The 21,308-nt window shown below is 43.6% G+C and overlaps 1 protein-coding gene across 4 annotated transcripts in view; it reads left to right on the top strand.

Annotated features, from left to right (window-relative positions):
* Positions 1-512: 512 nt before the first annotated feature.
* Positions 513-21,308, top strand: part of Pik3cg (phosphatidylinositol-4,5-bisphosphate 3-kinase catalytic subunit gamma) — a 39,826-nt gene continuing 19,030 nt past the window's right edge. Inside the window, exons 1-10 of one of the 4 annotated variants that reach the window (XM_004652880.3) lie at positions 513-644; positions 3,002-5,017; positions 8,249-8,314; positions 8,690-8,915; positions 11,102-11,205; positions 14,396-14,542; positions 17,104-17,194; positions 18,009-18,139; positions 19,124-19,235; positions 20,960-21,117. In XM_004652880.3, coding sequence (XP_004652937.1) covers positions 3,017-5,017; positions 8,249-8,314; positions 8,690-8,915; positions 11,102-11,205; positions 14,396-14,542; positions 17,104-17,194; positions 18,009-18,139; positions 19,124-19,235; positions 20,960-21,117 — 3,036 coding nt within the window. In that variant the 5' untranslated portion in view covers positions 513-644; positions 3,002-3,016. The other 3 variants (XM_045135929.1, XM_045135928.1, XM_045135927.1) reach the window with 3 other exon arrangements.

Below are 21,308 nucleotides of genomic sequence, written 5' to 3' on the forward strand. Positions count from 1 at the left end.
GGAAAAATAAAATAGAGAAATCTCTCACCAACCTAAGGAAGTGAGCTCCCAGACATTGCCTTTGAAAGCACTGAGCTTGAGCCCTGGGTCCTCTGGGCCTCAGGCTTTTCTCCCACCACCCTTTAGTGATAGCACACGATCCAGGCTTCTCCCAATTCCCTGAGGGTTTTACTTGACTGTTCAGCCACCTCTTACCACACCGTCGTTTTCTAACTCTGTGGCTGTGATGTCTTCCCTGTATTTACAGCTAATTACAAAGCTATTGCATTGGTTTACGTCTTAAGTTTTGGCTTGGATCCCTGTAATTTGTCTCAGTGTCTCTTACAATTTTTTTTTTTTTGAAGAAAAAAACAAATGAAAACCTGAAGAAGGTAAAGCTTGCTCACTCGCCTGCTCTTGCTCTCTGTGCTTCAGCAGGAAATGCATTTGTGACACTTTTCAAATGAGCCATCACATGCATAATCAACTTGGTTAAAACTTCCTTCCTGGTAACTGCGGCACTTCCTCTGCATCTGGATATGCAGGAGCCCCAGAAAAGTGAGAGAGCTGAGCAGTGCCTGGGGTAGGTTGGAATTTGTTTTGTTTAAAAAAAATATTTTTAAACAAATGACCCCTCAGCATCATCATCTCCGGGGCTCTGTCAGGTATTGATGCCTTCTATTTTTTGCTCTTTGTTGGGTCTGACTTGAAATAGTGACACTTCCTTCTTGGCTAGAATATTTTTTGTTTTTTTTTAAATCTGGAACCGTTGCCGGTTTGTAAAATGACGGTTTGTAAAATGACCTGACCACCGCACGCCTGTGCCTCATTGTCTAGTTCAGCCTACACCGTGGAAATCCATGAGGTTCCGGCCAGAGTCTGCAGGTGCACCAGCTCTTTCTGGTTTTGTTTGGGAGGAAGCGGTGGGGGAACTGTGTCAACCCAGCTTCATAGTCTTCCAAGTGCATGCTTAGAAATGACTGTATTTACATGCTGTGAGTTCTGACAGCTTCTGTAAAAGGACAGTCCTTCCGTGCCTCCACCATGAAGGAAACCAGTGAGTATGTGGTCAGCCTGTTTTCTTATGAATCTTGTATCGCTTAAGATTTCTTGTTATTACTGACAAAAATACTACTGTCCTTTTGTATGCCTGAATTGGGGCATTTTATTTTAAGTGTCTGTCAATATCATTCTATTTTATAACTCCTTTTTTGTTAGTTATTCTATAATGTAGCAAAATACCAAAGTGAATGTTTTAAGCTACAGGAGACAGTTGTTTGGGACAGGTGGTTCCACTTACTTACTAAGCATAGCTTCATTATATTTTAAGAGTAGTATTGACTAAAATGAGTTAAGCTAAGATTTGAACATAAGCTTAGATCTAATGAATCTAGTCTTGTTCAGCATTGACTCAAGCTCTCCTCTTGGGCATGTGTGAAGTGTTCCACTCTGCTTATGGGAATAAGTAATTGTAAATCTCGGTAACACTAGTTATTGAAGAGAGTAAATGATATTATCTGAAATGATAACTTTTGCTGAAAAAGTTAATTCTGATTTAGAATACAATGTCTTAACAATGAAGTGACACTAAATATTAAATCAAAATGCTTTAGGAGTCAGCTTTTAGTTTTAATATTTGCAAGCATCTCAATCATTATTTGATGGGTTTCTTAGTGCAGTGGTGGAGGGGAACTGCTTGTTAAATAGTTACAGAAAGAGTGGATACCTTAAATCTGAGACTTCTGATATGGAGATGAAAATAATAGATCAAAAGAGGAGCCAAATAAGTGTCCTAGAGAGTCACTGGAGAGCAGAAATCACACCTGCCCCTCTGACTCCACTCCTTACAGCAGAGGCAGATCAAACCATTGGGTGCAAACTTAAGATTACCGAAAGGCTGGCATTAGGAGTCCTAGTTTGGGCAAAGCTCCCCCACTCCAGCAACAGCAGTTAGCCTGCTTACACATCTCGTGATCCTGAGCTTTATGCATCTTCAAATGACCTTGAGTACAACTTGTAACAATTTTGATATATTGAGTTTTATGAATGAAACGGCTAGCTTTCCCAAGTACAAAGAGCAAAAAGCAAAAATAAAGACAGGAAGTTGACTAGGGGGTAGATCTTGGGTTCAGACAGTTTGAAAATAGAGAAGATGAAGCAAGATTGGGTGAGGTGTCTGGGTTGGAGAAGTTGGAGACTGTACAAAGGAAATAGGCTGGCCTCTTTTCAGAACTGTTTCAACACCTCGACTTTGCATCCTGTCCCTTAAGGGCTCCATCTTCCACTGTATAGTTTCACTTATCTGTGTTCCAGGATTCTTTAAGGCAGTTGCTATTTTAAGCCATTATACACTAGGCACTGTGTTGGATGAGTTTTTACATATTTTTGAATTAAAATTTTCAAACACCAAACTAGAAAAAGTGTACAGGCATGTATCTGTTGCTCATAAAATAAAAAAAACCTCTGAGGTATTACTAAGCAAACTGACAGGTAAGAAACAAGCTCAAAGACTAAGTAGTTCCCGTCACCTGGACAATAAGTGGCCAGAGAAGAGATGACTGCTCCTGATGTCCACACCTGCTCTCCTAGGGGGCTGTACTAGCTGCAGCTTTTGTTTTGGTTTTTCTTTTTCTTTTCTTTCTTTCTCTTTCTTTCTTTTTCTTTTTCTTTTTCTTTTTTTTTTTTTTTTTTTTTTTGCTTTGGTTTGGTTTTGTTTTTCAAGGTAGGATCTCCATCAATCCCAGGCTGACCTGGAACTCGCTATGTTAGTCTCAGGGTGGCCTCGAACTCTCACACTGCGATCCTCCTACCCCTGCTTCCCAAGTGCTGGGATGAAAGGCGTGCGCCACCACAGCCCGGCTTCGCTGCCACATCGGAGCCACTTTGGCCCCCTGTTCCCGGTGCTCAGGTCCAGCTGACTACATCTTCTCTGACTCCTCGCAGGGAAACGCGAGGGGGCGGGGGAAGGGGTGGTGAGCCGAGGTCTGTTTGGTGACCCGAGCCTCCCGTTTGTCGCTCCCAGGTCTCCTAGGAGGGCATGGAGCGGGAGGACAGTGACCAGCTGGTGGTTCTGAGAGAGGACAACATCCGCAGGCGCCGGAGGATGAAGGCCCGCAGCGCCGCGGGCAGCCTGTCGTCCCCGGAGCTCATCCCCATCGAGTTCGTGCTGCCCACCAGCCAGCGGGGCGGCCCGGGCCCGGAGACGGCGCTGCTGCACGTGGCGGGCCACGGCAACGTGGAGCAGATGAGGGCGCAGGTGTGGCTGCGCGCGCTCGAGACCAGCGCGGCCGCCGACTTCTACCACCGCCTGGGCCCCGACGGCTTCCAGCTGCTCTACCAGAAGAAGGGGCAGTGGTACGAGATCTACGACAAGCACCAGGTGGTGCAGACCCTCGACTGCCTGCGCTACTGGAGCGCGCTGCCCAAGAGCCCCGGCCAGATCCACGTGGTGCAGCGGCGCGCGCCCTCCGAGGACGCGCTGGCCTTCCAGCGACAGCTCACGGCCCTCATCGGCTACGACGTCACCGACGTCAGCAACGTGCACGACGACGAGCTGGAGTTCACGCGCCGCCGCCTGGTCACCCCTCGCATGGCCGAGGTGGCCAGTCGGGACGCGCAGCTCTACGCCATGCACCCGGGGGTGACGTCCAAGCCCCTGCCGGACTACCTGTCGAGAAAGATCGCCAACAACTGCCTCCTCATCGTCATCCACCGCGGCACCACCAGCCAGACCATCAAGGTCTCGGCCGACGACACGCCCGCGGCCATCCTCCACCGCTTCTTCGCCAAGATAGCCAAGAAGAAGTCACTGATGGACATCGGGGAGAGCCAAGGCGAGCGGGACTTCGTGCTGCGCGTCTGCGGCAGGGACGAGTACCTCGTGGGTGAGACGCCCCTAAAAAACTTCCAGTGGGTGAGGCAGTGCCTCAAAAACGGAGAGGAGATGCACCTGGTGCTCGACACGCCCCCGGACCCGGCCCTGGATGCGGTGAGGAGCGAGGAGTGGCCGCTGGTGGACGACTGCACGGGCGTCACGGGCTACCACGAGCAGCTGACCGTCCACGGCAAGGACCACGACAGCGTGTTCACCGTGTCCCTGTGGGACTGCGACCGGAAGTTCAGGGTCAAGATCCGAGGCATCGACATCCCCGTCCTGCCCCGGAACGCCGACCTCACGGTGTTCGTGGAAGCGAACATTCAGCACGGGCAGCAGCTCCTGTGCCAGAGGAGAACCAGCCCCAAGCCCTTCGCCGAGGAGGTGCTCTGGAACGTCTGGCTCGAGTTCGGCATCAAAATCAAAGACTTGCCCAAGGGGGCTCTGCTGAACCTGCAGATCTACTGCGGCAAAGCGGCCCCCGCATCGTCCGCCAGGGCCGCCGCGGAGACGCCGCCCGGTGCCGAGTCCAAGGGCAAAGCCCAGCTGCTCTACTACGTGAACCTGCTGCTGATAGACCACCGGTTCCTGCTGCGGCACGGGGACTACGTGCTGCACATGTGGCAGATCTCCGGGAAGGCCGAGGACCAAGGGAGCTTCAACGCCGACAAGCTCACGTCGGCAACCAACCCAGACAAGGAGAACGCCATGTCCATCTCCATCCTGCTGGACAACTACTGCCACCCCATAGCCTTACCCAAGCACCAGCCCGCGCCGGACCCGGAAGGGGACAGGGTGCGCGCGGAAATGCCCAACCAGCTCCGCAAGCAACTGGAAGCCATCCTAGCCACCGATCCGCTGAACCCCCTCACGGCCGAGGACAAAGAATTGCTCTGGCATTTTAGGTACGAGAGCCTGAAACATCCCAAGGCATACCCTAAGCTGTTCAGCTCCGTCAAATGGGGTCAGCAAGAAATTGTGGCCAAAACGTACCAACTGCTAGCCAGAAGGGAGATCTGGGACCAAAGTGCCTTGGATGTGGGGTTGACCATGCAACTCCTGGACTGTAACTTTTCCGATGAAAACGTGAGAGCCATCGCGGTCCAGAAACTGGAAAGCTTGGAGGACGATGATGTGCTGCACTATCTTCTGCAGCTGGTACAGGTAGGGGTGTTGATGTTATCACCAGAGATGCTCTGTCAAAGAATTATTTGCATGCACACAGGCACCCGATCCAGCTGTCATCAGATAACCTTTGTTCAGAGTTTCATGATCAGTCAGTGCCGCCTCAGAAAAAGAGTCGTCGCTTCGATTTACTTTCTTGCTGTCTTTGAAGGTTTGCCAACAAACATCTTAAAGACATTGGAGCTGTCCTTCACTTTTTAGGACAATTGCTCCCGTAGGAGCACCTCATTCTCATTAGTTACTTCAGTTGAACTTATTGAGTGTTCCCTTGTGCCAGGGCTCCGAATGATTTGCATGCTCTTTTGTGCCTTGTGACATTTGATTCTACTAAGGACTCTGAAGGAGGTCAAATTAGCATTTGCCTCTTACATGGAGAGAAAGTGAAGTGTGCAGTGAGACGAAGAAAGGTGTCCAAGATCATGTACTTTGAAAAGAAGCAAGCCAGAATTCAAACCCAGCTCTGCCTCCAGGCTATGCTGCCGCACATGCCACATGAATCTGGTGCTAGGGTCACTTGAGCCAGAAAGGTCTTAGCCTCCACCTTTGTTCATTACAATTCACAGGACATCATGGCATATGGGGTAGAATCTTGATGGCTGCTCTCTAGCAGGTGCGGGGAGCGTAGCTCAGTCAGATCTCAGGACGCTCCCTTGGAGTCCTGAGGGCGCAGTGATGGGCCTGCGGTTTAGCTGAAGTTCAAGAACCAGGGAATAAGAGTTCTGTTCCCTTTAGCAGTTCTCAAATTGCATTTTGCTGCTTGACCAAGGGAAAGGAAGTAAAGAAAAAAAAAAAAAAGAACTTGAAACAAAAATGTTATTTTAGAGCACAGACATGTTAGTTCACTAATTCAACAACATGTACTGAGAAGACTGGACAAGATCAGCTATCCCTGAGCAAGCAAGCAAGCGTGCACACACACACACACACACACATACACACACACACACACACACACGCACACACACGTGTTTAATAACAAACTGGGGCAAGTGCCTCAGAGAAGACTAGAGTGCAACAAGAAACCTGGGCAGCCAGAGGGCGCTTAATTTGGATGGAAGCATCCAGGAACAGTTCTGAGTAGCTGAGGCTTGAGTTAGCATCTGTAGAATTGGCCAGGTTAAATTTAAGACACCAAACTGTGTGATCACTGTTTACAGGGAGTTTCTGGAATTTTCTAATAGGTACTTTAGATATTCCTTAACTGAATCTTCACTTTCCCATTGATCAGATACTTAAAACATTTCATCTGGCCTTTCTTTCATCTCATAAACATCTCCAACTACATTATTAATTAATTAATATTTGATCACTTGTTACTAGTATAAAACTGAAGAATTTTAGAATCACTAAGACCTTCAGTTATCTGGTCTTCTGTAACACAAGCAACGTAGCAAACTTGCATGAGATCATCCCCATCCCGAGGTGACTACGAATTATTTTTTATTGTCATTTTTTTTCCCCAAATCAACTGCAGAATTCGAAGATGAGTAATGTTCTTCTTGGAAATGTTTTAAACGAAAGATGTCAACAAGTAATATTGGCATTGACTTTCGTGGTCTTAAATTTGAAGAGCAGCATTCATTTACAAGGCTGTTTGAAACATTTTAGATGTAACAAAATGACTCATTGCTGATTAAAATGGTCTCCTGGTTGAGATCTGCATCGTCTTTATAGAAGTGAAACCTAAGGAAGATTAGAAAGACTCCCTTTCAGGTTAGAAACGTATTAACTGAAGACTGATGGCCTCTCTCAGAACCAATGACACCCACATGACCACACCCACGCGAGGCCTTTGTTAAAAGCATGGCTATAGTTGAAGCCCTACTAAGTACTGATGTTGTCCAAACTGGAAAGCCAGAGTCAGAATTGTAAACAATACCAAGAAGATTATAAACTAGAATGTAAATGTCTTCTGTTCCTTGAGGGGAAAAGAATAGATTATTCCTACTTATAAAGGAAATTCTCTAAGATGGTTAATTTTAGGTCCTTTGGGCTTATACGTCTTTTACCTTCTAACTTTATAAATGCACTGATAATTAAACCATATTTGCTAGTAGTTGTGGCTTGTAAAACTATGAACTATTTCAAACTTACTGAAAAGTAGAGAGGACCATATAACAAACATCTATGCATCCACTGTGATTTATTTATTTCCAATTGTTTATATGTTATTGGTTCTTATCTTCAGTGATAGAGCTATCAATTAACTCAATATTCAGTGCATGCCAATGATAGGAAGACTCCTAAACTACTAAAAGTGAAGACCAAGGTCTGCCTCAAGAAGTATATAAAATGAGGGGTTTGGCAGAAAGCTCTGATCCTGCCACAGCATGGTAAAGTATAGTGGTTGCTCCATGCAGATGGGTCTCGGCTTGCTGCTTACGTTTTGTTTTGTTTTGTTTTGAGGTAGGGTCTCACTCTAGATCAGGTCAATCTGGAATTCACTATATAGTCTCAGGATGGCCTCGAACTCACAACGATCCCCTATCTCTACCTCCCAAGTGCTGGGATTAAAGGCATGCGCCACCACGCCCAGCCTGCTATTTACTTTTAGTGAGAAGCTGGAAGGCAGCTCTGTGAGTTACCGAAAAGGGAAGCTATAAGGTTTTAAGACCTTCCCATCGAACACATATTTTATCTAATATTCTTCTCCTTACAGGTACTGGATTGCCACAACCTCTCTTACCTTCTCCTTTTGTTTGTTTTTGTTTTTTGTTTTTAGAGGTAGGGTCTCACTCTGGTCCAGGCTGACCTGGAATTAACTATGTCGTCTCAGGGTGGCCTCGAACTCTCAGCTATCCTCCTATCTCTACCTCCCAAGTGCTGGGATTAAAGGCGTGCGCCACCACGCTCAGCTACCTTCTCCTTTTTTAAACCTGTTGCAACCATCTCTGTCTTTCCCTTCTACCCATACAATAACTCAAGTCCTTCCTACTTGAAGCAATGTCTTTACCTACTCATCTGTGCCATGACCCAAAGCACAGGACTAGGAGTCAGGAGTTCTGGCCTTTAGTCTCAGTTCAGTCCTTAGCTGCTCTGTGATGCTCAAGTGGTTTAATCTGGTCCTTGGTGTCTTCTAAATGAAATAGCTGGATTGACGTGGCTGCTAAGATTCCACCACCCTGCCTATAAAGACCCACTCTAGCAGAGGCAGCGTTTCTCCATTTCAACGTACACACAATCCTTCAAACCAATGTGCTCTTCCCCCAGGCTGTGAAATTCGAACCGTACCATGATAGTGCACTGGCCCGATTCCTGCTGAAGCGCGGCTTAAGAGTAAGTACGTCTGGGCTGGAGAGATGGCTTAGCGGTTAAGCACTTGCTTGTGGAGCCTAAGGACCCTGGTTCAAGGCTCGATTCCCCAGGAGCCATGTTAGCCAGATGCACAAGGGGGTGCACGCATCTGAAGTTCGTTTGCAGTGGCTGGAGGCCCTGGTGTGCCCATTCTCTCCCTCTTTCGTTCTCTTTCTCTCTCTCTCTGCCTCTTTCTCTCTGTGTCTGTTGCTCTCAAATAAATAAATAAATAACTTTTAAAAAAAGAGTAAGTACGTCCGCATTGATGGTAGTGTGACATTTTGGGGCACCGGGAAGTGCCTGGTTAACCTACAGCATTAGTCAACATCATCTCAACTTTCTTTTCTTCTGCCTCAGAACAAAAGAATCGGTCACTTCTTATTCTGGTTCTTGAGAAGTGAGATAGCCCAGTCCAGACACTATCAGCAGAGGTTCGCCGTCCTTCTGGAAGCGTACCTGCGGGGCTGTGGTATGGCCATGCTGCAGGACTTCACCCAACAAGTCCAAGTGACCGAGATGTTACAGAAAGTCACCATCGATATGAAATCACTCTCTGCTGAGAAGTATGACGTCAGCTCCCAAGGTACACTGGCTCTGTTTCCTTGGTTGGTTCTCCTTCCAAATGTCTTCACCTCCAAATGCCACCATCATCATGAATCTTCTTGCTTGAAGCCAGGTTGTATCTTCCTAAAGGCAGCCAAGAAAACTTTTTGTTGTTGTTGTTGGTTCTTGCCTGCATGAAGTAAGCAGATTTAAAGTTCTGCTTCTATGAGTTTTTGATTTTTTTAAACTATGTGTTTATATCTTTTTTTTTTATTATTTTGGTTTTCTGAGGTAGGGTCTCACTCTAAGTCAGGCTGACCTGGAATTCACTGCGTAGTATCAGGGAGGCCTTGAACTCACAACTCACAGTGATCCTCCTACTTCTGCCTCCCAAGTGCTGGGATTAAAGGCATGCACCACCATGCCTGGCTGTATTTATATCTTATTAATAATTAAGTTAAAAAATGCAAATATTTAAAACCATCATAACATTGTATGATATAAAATAAAGTTTTTAAAGAATAGCTTCCACATAAAACAATTAGTTACATCAAAATCTTTACTCTTTTCCCCAACTTTGAATATGTGTGACATTTTCAGATTTTCAGCCTTTTAAGATAATAAATTATTGGGCTGGAGAGATGGCTTACTGGTTAAGCCCTTGCCTATGAAGCCTAAGGACCACGTTTCGTGGCTCAGTTCCCCAGGACCCACATTAGCCAGATGCACAAGGGGGCGCACGCATCTGGAGTTTGTTTGCAGTGGCTGGAGGCCCTGGCATGCCCATTCTTTCTCTCTCTCTCCCTCTTTCTCTCTCTGTCTGTCACTCTTAAATAAATAAAAATAAACAACAAAAATATTTTTTAAAAAGATAAATTATTGAAAAACTAGGTTAAATATTTTTCATTTCTTCTTAAAGAACTATATACATAAATATACGTGTATGTCACCCTTACACACACACACACACACACACACACACACACACACACCCTACGTCTTTCTGTAGTCATTCCAAATATGCTGTCTCTGACCTGGGGAACTTCATTACTCCTTTTCAGGAGTCACATTGGTTTAGGCTGAACAAGATTTAGTTATGGTTGTTCACACATCTTTCCTGCATCTGCTTTATGAACCGTAAACCTAGAGCTTCTCTCTCACTCACCTGTATATACTTAGACCTACCACTGTTGCTCACAATGGTCCCTCACCAATGATTTAAGCATCTGAATACTTTAAATTTCTACTTTTTTCTCTGATTCTTTTCCACTATGCCAACAATGATACCTCCTAAAAAAAAAATGCTAATAATAAGAGAAATCTTATAGCCGGGTGTGATGGTGCATGCCTTTAATCCCAGCACTCGGGAGGCAGAGGTAGGAGGATCGCCAAGAGTTCAAGGCCACCCTGAGATAACAGAGTTAATTCGAGGTCAGCCTGGACCAAAGTGAGACCCTACCTTGAAAAACCAAAAGAAAGAATAATCTTATGTTTGTGCTGGCTTCATTCCGTTTCCAGGGAATAATTTGTATTTTATGTATTTTGCTTGAGAAATTTGAGGTTGTCACATTTTCTGTACACATCTGAACTTCCTCTTTTTTTTTTTTTTTGGTTTATTTATTTATTGAGAGTGACAGACAGAGAGAGAAAGAGGCAGATAGAGAGAGAGAGAATGGGCATGCCAGGGCTCCAGCCACTGCAAATGAACTCCATACATGTGCACCCCCTTGTGCATCTGGCTAACGTGGGTCCTGGAGAATCAAACCACAAACCAGGGTCCTTAGGCTTCACAGGCAAGCACTTAACTGCTAAGCCATCTCTCCAGACCCTAACTTCCTCTTTTGAGAAGAATTTACAGAACCCTAATCCGACTCTCTTCAAAACTCCGTTCCCCCAATCAGATGGCAGTTGAAAGTTTCACATGTTGGAAAGAAAATTACAGTATATAACCCCTTAGCATTACTCTCAAAATATCCACCCTCAGACCAGGCGGTGCAGGTCCACTTTTTCATATATGTTCACATGTCTCACTTTCCTGACAGGGGACATATACACACTATGTTGCTTATAGTGATCTTGGCTTATTTTGCCTGCTCAAATAGTCCTGTGCTACACCATAGCAAATGTATACCGTACTACCAATAATTATTGCCTCAGCAAATATTATAAATAACATTAGTAATTGCTTAGATTCACATAACTCTGTGTCTTTTTGACAATTAACAGTTATTTCACAGCTTAAGCAAAAGCTTGAAAACCTGCAGAATTCCAATCTCCCTACAAGCTTTAGAGTTCCCTATGATCCCGGACTGAAAGCAGGTACCCTGGTGGTAGGTATCAGTGAGATGTCTCTGTGTGCTCTTTGTGTCTTGAAAATGTCTAGCATGCTTTCTTGGGTTGGGTCCTTAAAAGCTGATATTTATGTTGACACAGGGAAGGTAGAGCATCCCTCAATGGGCATCTGACAAGCCCTTCTCTAATTACTAGCAACTGAAAGTCCCAAACCTAGGTAAATTCACATCTATTTTATTTTTATTTATTTGAGAGAGGGGAAGAGGATAAGAGAGAGAATGACCGCACCAGGGCTTGCAGCCACTGCAAACGAACTCCAGATGCATGTGCCACATTGTGCATCTGGCTAACGTGGGTCCTGGGGAATTGAACCAAGGTCCCTTGGCTTTGCAGGCAAGCACCTTAACTGCTAAGCCATTTCTCCAGCTCCCCTATTTTATTTTAAATCAGCCTTTTTTTTTTTTTTAATTTTTATTTATTTATTTGAGAGCAACAGACACAGAGAGAAAGACAGATAGGGGGAGAGAGAGAGAATGGGCGCGCCAGGGCTTCCAGCCTCTGCAAACGAACTCCAGACGCGTGCGCCCCCTTGTGCATCTGGCTAACGTGGGACCTGGGGAACCGAGCCTCGAACCGGGGTCCCTAGGCTTCACAGGCAAGCGCTTAACCGCTAAGCCATCTCTCCAGCCCTAAATCAGCCTTTTTGATGTGTCCTTTACATATACTATTTGTCCATATTAAGTATACACATAAGTGAGCTTTGACAGAGATAAGCTACCATATAACCACCAACAAAATCAAGATAATGAGCATTTTGTTACAAAAAAAAAAAAAAAAAAGTCCTTTTGGGCGGGGGAGATGGCTCAGTTAAAAGCATGTTCTTGCAAAGCCTGCTGGTCCAGATTTGATTCCCAAGTATCCATGTAAAACTGAACACTCAATGTGGCACATGCATCTGGGGTTTGTCAGTAACAGTGAGAGGCCCTGGTGTTTGTTCTCTCTTTCTCTCCTTCTGTGTGGCTGTCAAATAAATGTAATAAAAATATATTTTTTTAAAATTCTTCCAAGGAGCCAGGTGTGGTGGCATATGCCTTTAATCCCAGCCTTTGGGAGGCAAAGGTAGGAGGATCACCAAGAGTTCAACGCCTCCCTAAGACTAAGTTGTGAATTCCAGGTCAGCCTGAGCTAAAGTGAGACCCTAATTAAGGAAAAAAAAAAAAAAATTCCAAGGGCTGGAGAGATGGCTTAGCAGTTAAGGTGTTTGCCAGCAAATCCAAAGGACTCAGGTTAGATTCTCCAGTACCCACATGAAGCCAATGAAAGTCTGTAACCTTTGAGAGGAGGACACAGCAAGGAAGTCCAATAGTATTGCCCCAGCTCACTGTTAGGGACAATTTCTAGGATAGTATATGTAAAGATGAAAATCCCTTGGTTGATCAGCCTAGAATACAGTAACTGAAGACTCAGATAGGACAAAAAGGAAAGGATAGGAAAAATATTTGTTGGAAAATTTCCAACAGTAATGGTCTGCAAGCCTTCAGGTCCAAGAAGATCATCAATGAACCCAGGTACAGACCCATATATAATACTGTTGGCTGATATTTGACTAGGAAGAACTTTTTTGTTTTTTTTTTTAGAATTACAGTTTGAGACACACACACACACAGAGGCAGATAGAAAAAGAGAACGGGCGTGCCAGGGCCTCCAGCCACTGCAAACAAACTCCAGATACCTGCACCACCTTTCAAAGGTTATAGACTTCCATTGTCTATTGTCCAGTATTTGTAAAGAGTTGTTTTATGTATTTTTCCTAGTTGAGTTGCTTATGGAAGAACAATAATTCCTGTATCAGTTAAACTTCATGAAGAGAAGAGGAAGCCATTTGGTCACATGTCTGCCTTTAGATGCAATTATCAGTAATCTGGACTAACAGCTATATATATATTATATATTATATCATATTATTATATATCATATTATATTACATATATTATATAATATTAAATATATATAATATATAAATATAACATATATTTAATATATAATATATATATACACTCACTGTCTTTCTTTTAGATATAGGTAGATGGTAAAAATTATGATATATTGGGCTGGAGAGATGGTTTAGCAGCTAAGGCACTTCCCTGGAAAGCCTAAGGACCCAGGTTCAATTCTCCAGGTCTCACATAAGACAGATGCATAAGGTGGCACATGCATCTGGAGTTTGTTTGCAGTGGCTGGAGGCCCTGGGTGCCCATTCTCTCTCTCTCTCTCTAATAAATAAATAAAAATAAATCTTTTTTAAAAAAGAAAGTATGATATATTACTACACTTTCAAAATGTGTTTGGTTTGTTTTCAAAAACACATTTTTGATCCATGGTGAATTTGCTTCTGGTTAAAACTCCTAAGTTTGTATTTGTTGGGGGGAGGGGGTATTGGGGTATGTGTGTGTGTGTGTGTGTGTGTGTGTGTGTGTGTGTGTAGTATCATAGTTTTCCTCCTTAAATTTTAGATAAATGATAAAGTAGATAGTTGGGCAGGAAGTGGTGGACTTGAGTGCAAGATTTTCTGTTAATTTCTTTTAAATTTTACCTTTTTAGCTCTGGATTGCTTCATCAGAGTCTAAAATAACAATATTTTAGAAACTGTGGAAGCTAGAATTCTTTTTTTTTTTTTTTTTTTTTTCGGGTTTTCGAGGTAGGGTCTCATTCTAGCCCAGGCTGACCTGGAATTCTCTATGTAGTCTCAGGGTGGCCTCGAACTCATGGTGATCCTCCTACCTCTGCCTCCCAAGTGCTGGGATTAAAGGTGTGTGCCACCACGCCTGGCTTACTTTTTTTTTTTTTCAATTAAATCTTAGGGGAGAAGCCAAATAGATAAACAGATATTAGCAAAATCACTGTGAATTAAAAAGAACATGGGAGTGCCAGTGTCCTGTGGGCTTGGGACAACAGGGTAGCATTGATTAGCTACTCCTGTGGCTTCTCCACAGGCACTATGGCTTCCTTAGAGCACAGCTTGAGAACCTTTGGTTGAAGGGTTGGGAATTTTGCTCACACATGGCACATAGAGCTTGATGGGCACACCTTCTATATTTTTACTCAGATATGAAAATCATTTGCCCACTGGGACTTAGCCTTGTTTATGTAACAATGTTTGTAAAACAGTTGGTGGCTCCTCAGTGTGTGCTCGCTGCATGTAGGAGACATGTGACCACTTCCTTACAGATTGAAAAATGTAAAGTGATGGCCTCCAAGAAAAAGCCCCTGTGGCTTGAGTTTAAATGTGCTGATCCCACAGCCCTGTCCAACGAAACCATCGGGGTCATCTTCAAGCACGGCGACGATCTGCGCCAGGACATGCTCATCCTGCAGGTAGGCTGGCATGAAGGAATGTTCTGTTTTATGCTGCATTGATCCAAAACGTGCCTCCTACCAGTATCTTCTGCTTTCTCTTCTATCACAAGGCAAACAGCGATCAAAGGATTACATAATGGAGAATGTTCACTTTTCAAGTATGGATGGGGACCATTAGAAATGCCTTCTAGTGGACATCATAGCTCTCTCCATCCTATCAAATATACATATGCGACATTCCTAGGTGGCCAGATGTTCTTGTCTCACTTAGCATTTTTATATAACCCATCTTGAGCTTAGTAACAGGGCATGCAGACATAATTGCTCACCTCGCCCTGTATGTAGACACATCAACACTTCTATAAGGCCTCTCCTAAGACGCATCTTTGATGCAACTATACACACTCAAGTGAAGGATTTGACACAAAGCAAAGAGATGATCAGGCAGATGGTAAAGTCCCGTAACAACATGACCAGAGTGCACTTAGGACAGAAGGTGACCAGAGAAGGTACCAGTGCTGATCATCTCTCAGTTTTCTAACACTTCTGTCCCACCAGCTTTAACTTCACAAAACCATGAAGAGATATTTTCCATAGTCTAGTTGCTAAACGTTGTGAAGATAACAATTCATAGCTAAGTATGTTAATTAATTTACGTTAGATAAGCCAGGCTGAAGAGATGGCCCAGTGAGTAAGAAGAGCTCTTGGTGCACAAAGCATGAGGACCTGAGGCCAATCCCAGCACCTTTGTAGGAAGCTGGGCATGGCCACGTGTGCCTGTAACCTTAGTGCTGAGAGGCCAGCGACAGGAGAATCACTAAGGCTCGCTGGTCAGAAAAATTTAGCTAATAAAAGTTGAGTTCTAGGTGCATCAAGAGACTTTTAAAAAAATAAGGTGAAAGAATGACAGAGAAAGACATCTGACCTTCTCTTCTGACCTGCACAGGTGTGCGCATGAGCATACACATGCATATATTACCCACACTACATATCACACACATGCACTAAATTAAGACAATACAAATAGGGGCTGGGGAGATGGCTTAGTGGTTAAGCCCTTGCCTATGAAGCCTAAGGACCTCAGTTTGAGGTTCGATTCCCCAGAGTCCACATAAGCCAGATGCACAAGGGGGCACATGCATCTGGAGTTCGTTTGCAGTGGCTGGAGGCCCCGATGCCCATTCTCTCTCTATCTATCTGCCTCTTTCTCTCTCCCTCTCTGTCACTCGCAAATAAATAAATTACATAAACAAAAATATTTTTAAAAAATAAAAATAGATAAACCATCCCAATTTCCTTACATGTGAGTTATTTAAAAGCTGGTCATATTTTCAATTCATACCAAGATTCCTTTTTATTTATTCTTTGCTTTCATTTCAAGATTTTTAATTCTTTTTATTATTTGCAAGCAGAGAGAGATAAAGAGAAGAGATACAGACAGAGTGGGTGGGCCAAGGCCTCCAGCCTCTGTGAACAAACCCCAGATGCATGTACCACTTTATGCATCTGGCTTTAGGTGGGGACTGAAGAATCGAACCCAGTTTGTTAGAGTTTGTAAGAAAATACCTTCACCACTGAGCCATCTCTCTAGCTCTCTTTTCAAGATTTTGAAGGAGAAAATAAAAAGAAATCCTTCCATTCTTTTTTTTAGGTTAATTCCATTTTAAATAATTTTTAGAATCTTTTGAAATTGTTTAAAGGTGAGCATTTCAAAACCACAACAATTTTTCTGCTGTTCCTAATTTTGAGGGAAAGTTTTTCCATTTACCCTTTATGTTCTTTGTTTCCTTGTTGACGCTTATAGTCTGCTGGCCAAGAGTGTATCACTGAGGTGCTCCAAGCCTTGGTTCCTTCACCCACAGGATGAAAATGATCAGCATGTTCCAGATGTAAAGTTAATGTCAGGGTCACATGTGAACATATGTTATCCTCATTGTTGGGTTTTTTGTTTGTTTGTTTGTTTTGAATATTTTATTGATTTATTTATGAGAAAGAAAGAGAGAGAAGAAGAGGCAGAGAGAGAGAGAGTATGGGTATACCACGTCCTCCAGCCACTGCAAACAAACTCCAGATGCATGCTCCACCATGTGCATCTGGCTTACGTGGACCCGGGGAATCTAACCTAGGTCCTTAGGCTTCACAGGAAGCGTCTTAACCACTAAGCCATCTCTCTAGCCCCATTGTTGTTTTTGATGCTGTGACTGTAGCCAGAAAGTGTCTCATATATGCTAGAGTAGTAAATACATGGGAAGATGCTACAGTTATTTTGGGGAAGCAGACTGTAACAAGTGGAATGTTTTTAATCAGCTATATGATGAAACATGGCTAAATCCTACCTCCAGAGAGAAGTCTGTAACCTCCGTCTCAAAGTACATTTCAGAGGCTGAAATTAACAGGCTTGCAATGACAGGAAACCTTAGAGTCCCAATTGGATCAAGGAGTGTTGAGCTATTACCTGTGTGTTTTACATTTATGTATGCATTTTGTGTTAACAGATATCTGTCTTTTTAAGTGAGAACCAAGATATATTGGCTAAATATATATTTATAATAGAAGCATTTCTGTGATTTGATGCCTAGATTCTACGAATCATGGAGTCCATTTGGGAGACTGAATCTTTGGATTTGTGCCTTCTGCCATATGGTTGCATCTCAACGGGCGACAAAATAGGTGTGTGGTGATACCAGGAGATGAGCGTGCCACTCAGTTTCAGACAAGCACAGTTCTCCCAGTGCTGGCATTTAGTAGCTGAAAAAGCACAAATATACTCTGTATTCTTTTTTTTTAAAGAACATGTTCCCAGGCTGGTAACAGTGACTCTCAGTTTGATATGGGTATATTGAAAATCCATGATTCAAGGCCTATGACTATGCGCGGAAATGATTTTTGTGAGCTCTTCCTCCCTCCTCATTACTTCTCCACCTCTAAACTTCGGCTCATTGCATTACACATTAAACTTTTCTTCTCACAAATAAAACTTAAAGTTAGATAGAAAGATCTGTCACTTATTTTTAAATTGCAGAACTCACATTACCAAAGCTATTACCCCCTTCTCGGGTATTTTTATAGGCATTTAACATTCTAGTTTCAATCAAACACATTTTTATTCAAATTTCTGATATGAGAACTGTGCAAACTGTACCATTTGCATTTGCCCCTGTAACTTAAAAAAGTACAGACCATCGATCAAAGAAGGTTATGTTTGGTGCATGAATGTCTCCATTATTGCTCAACCTACCATTTCCTCTTCTTACTCAGGGATAGTGAAAGAATAACCCTTACAATTTCCGTATTTATTGCCTATTCTTTGTTTTCCTCCTTGAAATAACAGCACAGACCTGGAATATAGTCTTTTGACCAAGAAAAAAAAAAAAAAAGCAAACTAGCCAGTAACCCTCTGTCCTTTCCACAATGACACACACTCAGAAAGACATGGCAGGTGCCAGGCCTCCATCTCCATCAACTTCTGTGCTCATTCATGTAGGAATGATCGAGATTGTGAAAGACGCCACGACCATTGCTCAAATTCAGCAAAGCACTGTGGGCAACACGGGCGCATTCAAAGATGAAGTCCTGAATCACTGGCTTAAAGAAAAATGCCCTATTGAAGAAAAGGTGAGCTCCTGCTTCCCCCACGCCGAGGCCTCTACATAGGTCCTCTGCACAGCCATAGTGACTGCTGGTTTTCAAAGTCTTCCATGTGCTGTCTCCCCTCCTGAGATGTTGTTGAAGGTACTTGCTCCTAAGGCCACGTTGGGGGGGGGGGGTTGGGGAGGCTCAGGGCTTTCTCTTAATGACGTTAGCAATTCTGCATGAAACAAGAGAGTCCTTTCCAGAACCCATGAACATTTGCTTCTCCTTTGACTACCAACCATGCTTTACATAGAATTTGGTTCTGCAAAATAAACTGTTAGAGCACACCCTTTATGGCTATTCTTATTGTTCAGAACAAAGAGGACTGAGTTACCATATACAAATTCTTTCTTACCTGGGAAATACCACATGCCTAAGCAAGTAATTTATAACGTTCCCACAGCAGTCTAATCAATGTTAAATTATGGATGCTGAAACCATCAGCTCCCCTGTCAGCCTGGAGAGCTCATGCCGGGTCCTTCACCAGCAGCTGTCTGGCTGTCTCTCGAGTTTCGCTGCGTAGGGTTAGCACTATGCATTTGCAGGGCTAGCAGCCTTTGAGGAGGGAGTAGAATTAGTAGCACTTATTAAATCTGCTACACATGGGGACTTGTGAAAGAATGCATACTCTTAAGTGGTCGCTAGCAAAACATATGTTCAGAAATGGCTATGGGTTCTGTACCTGTGTGAGTAGGTGACACACAGAGAGGAAAGGAGTCCTTTGTCAACTGTCAGGCTCGTGTGTCCTCCTTCTGCTATTATGACTCGTTGACTCTTCACTGAAAGTCTAAGTAGAACAGTGTGAACGTTGGCACTTGCTAGATGAAACACTAGTGGAATCGGGCGCATCCCACTTGCTCCCTGCAATGATTCCTCGAGCGCTGTCTTTCTGGAAGTCGTTTATAAGAGACTCAGGCAGCTCTTTGTAGTTAGAAAGCACTGAATATTCAGGTGCCTTTTAATTAGTTTCAGGCAGCAGTGGAGAGATTTGTGTATTCCTGCGCTGGCTACTGTGTGGCGACATTTGTTCTTGGAATAGGCGACAGACACAATGACAATATTATGATCTCAGAGACAGGTGAGTTTACCCATTATGGAATCATTTCTTTATTGTAATAAGATACACCTGCCATAAAAATACCCCGTTTTAATATTTCTGAGTGTGCAGTTGAATGGCATTGAGTTCATTCCCATTATTTTGCAGCATCACCACCATCCATCTGCAACTCTGTTCTTGGGAAGCACTACCTCCCCGTCCCCCAGCCTCCTAGGCAAGACTAATTATTAGAGGAGTTCAAGCTGGAGCACAAACTTAGAAGTCACTGTATGCACCAGATAGACCACCCTTGTCTTATAAAATATTTTCTTTCTTTCTTTATTTATTTAAGAGAGAGGGAGAGATGGACTGGAGAGATGGCTTAGCGGTTAAGGTGCTTGCCTGCAAAGCCAAAGGTCCTCCGTTAAATTCCCCAGGACAGCCAGATGCACAATGTGGTGCTTATGTCTGGAGTTTGTTTGTAGTAGCTGGAGGCCCTGGCATGCCTATTCTCTCTCTCTCCCTCTCTCTCTCTTTCTTTCTCTCAAATAAATAAATAAAATAAAATAACAACTTTCATTGTCCTTACCATAAGACTTAAAAAGAGAGAGAGAGAGAGAATGGGCACATCAGGGTCTCCAGCAACTACAAAAGAACTCCAGATGTATGTGTCACCTTGTGCATCTGGCTTACATGGGTCCTGGGGAATCAAACCTGGGTCCTTTGGTTTGCAGGCAAGCACCTTAACCACTAGGCAATCTCTCCAGCCCTAGACCACCCTTCCTGAGGGCTGAAGAGTAAGGGAAGAAGAGGCAGGAAGTGAGAGTAGAAAAAAGAGAAAGAGAGGTAGAAAGAAAGCATTTCCCAAAAGTTAATGAAGGAAGAAGGAGCCCACCATGTGAGATGTTGCAGGGAAGCAACCAAAATAATGCGAGGTTTCCATAAGTCTGTCTTCTGTGTCCCTTAACTGTCTGCTTTTTATTGGTCCACCATCTACTCTGACAGCAGCCAGGAGTGACCACCACACCATGAGATATTTATATATGAAATTCGAACCAGTTAGTGTGGTCTACCAGGCATGGTGCCCATGCCTACAACCTCAGCACTCAGGAGGCTGAGGAAGGAGGATTATAAGTTAGAAGAGAGTAGAATCTGGAAAGAAAAAACCGCCAGGGGCAAATTGTTTTGTTTTGTTTTGTTTTTTCCTTATAAGAACAGAAATAACACAAACAACAATACATTTGTGGACTCTAGCAATGATAAAGGGTTAAATAAATGAGAAGAAACAATGTGGTGGTAGCAATGAGGGTAACTGGGAGAACTGATCCAGTGGGGAATAGAAAAAGCATTTCTCTTGTGCTACTTAAAAGTAAATAGTTGATGTTCTTCCCCCCAGGCAGAGTCCAACATCAGCCTGTCAGATGTATGAGAGTTAGGGCTAAGACTCAGGCATAATGGGGATGTCATAGTCAGAGAACTTGGATTTACCTAAGAATACTTTTGAGACAAGATTTTTTTTTTTTTTTTTTTTTTTTTAGTGACGTTTGGCTATCATTTAACCATACTTGGTTCAAAGAATGCTTTGTGACCACAACTTTCATACACCTGCTAAGACTGAAAATACCACGAGCTAGTAAATCGGTGTCAAAATGTTCTCACCCCAAACAGATCGTGTCTCAGGCAACTTAGAAATTATCTTTAAAAATGAGATGTTATCATAAGCTTGTATGCCTGTGTAATGATGTCAGCCATTTTCTTCTCTTAAGGAAACCTATTCCATATAGACTTTGGACACATTCTTGGGAATTACAAAAGTTTCCTGGGCATTAATAAAGAGAGAGTACCATTTGTGCTAACCCCAGACTTCTTGTTTGTGATGGGGACCTCTGGAAAGAAGACAAGCCCACATTTCCAGAAATTTCAGGTATGTGTCCCATTGAAAGTACCAACAGTGCAGGTGTGTGCGGCGTACTGGGCTCCTTCCGCCATTGGAGGTTCGTCTAGTCTCTGCCCCTGTCCCTTTCTCATGTTGCCTACTTCCTTCCTGTCACATCCATTTAATCCCCGAGTACCGAATGACACCGTCAGTGATATGCCACCCAAAACTAACCAGCA

This window comes from Jaculus jaculus, chromosome 16, assembly GCF_020740685.1.
Source record: "Jaculus jaculus isolate mJacJac1 chromosome 16, mJacJac1.mat.Y.cur, whole genome shotgun sequence".
Classification (NCBI taxonomy): domain Eukaryota; kingdom Metazoa; phylum Chordata; class Mammalia; order Rodentia; family Dipodidae; genus Jaculus; species Jaculus jaculus.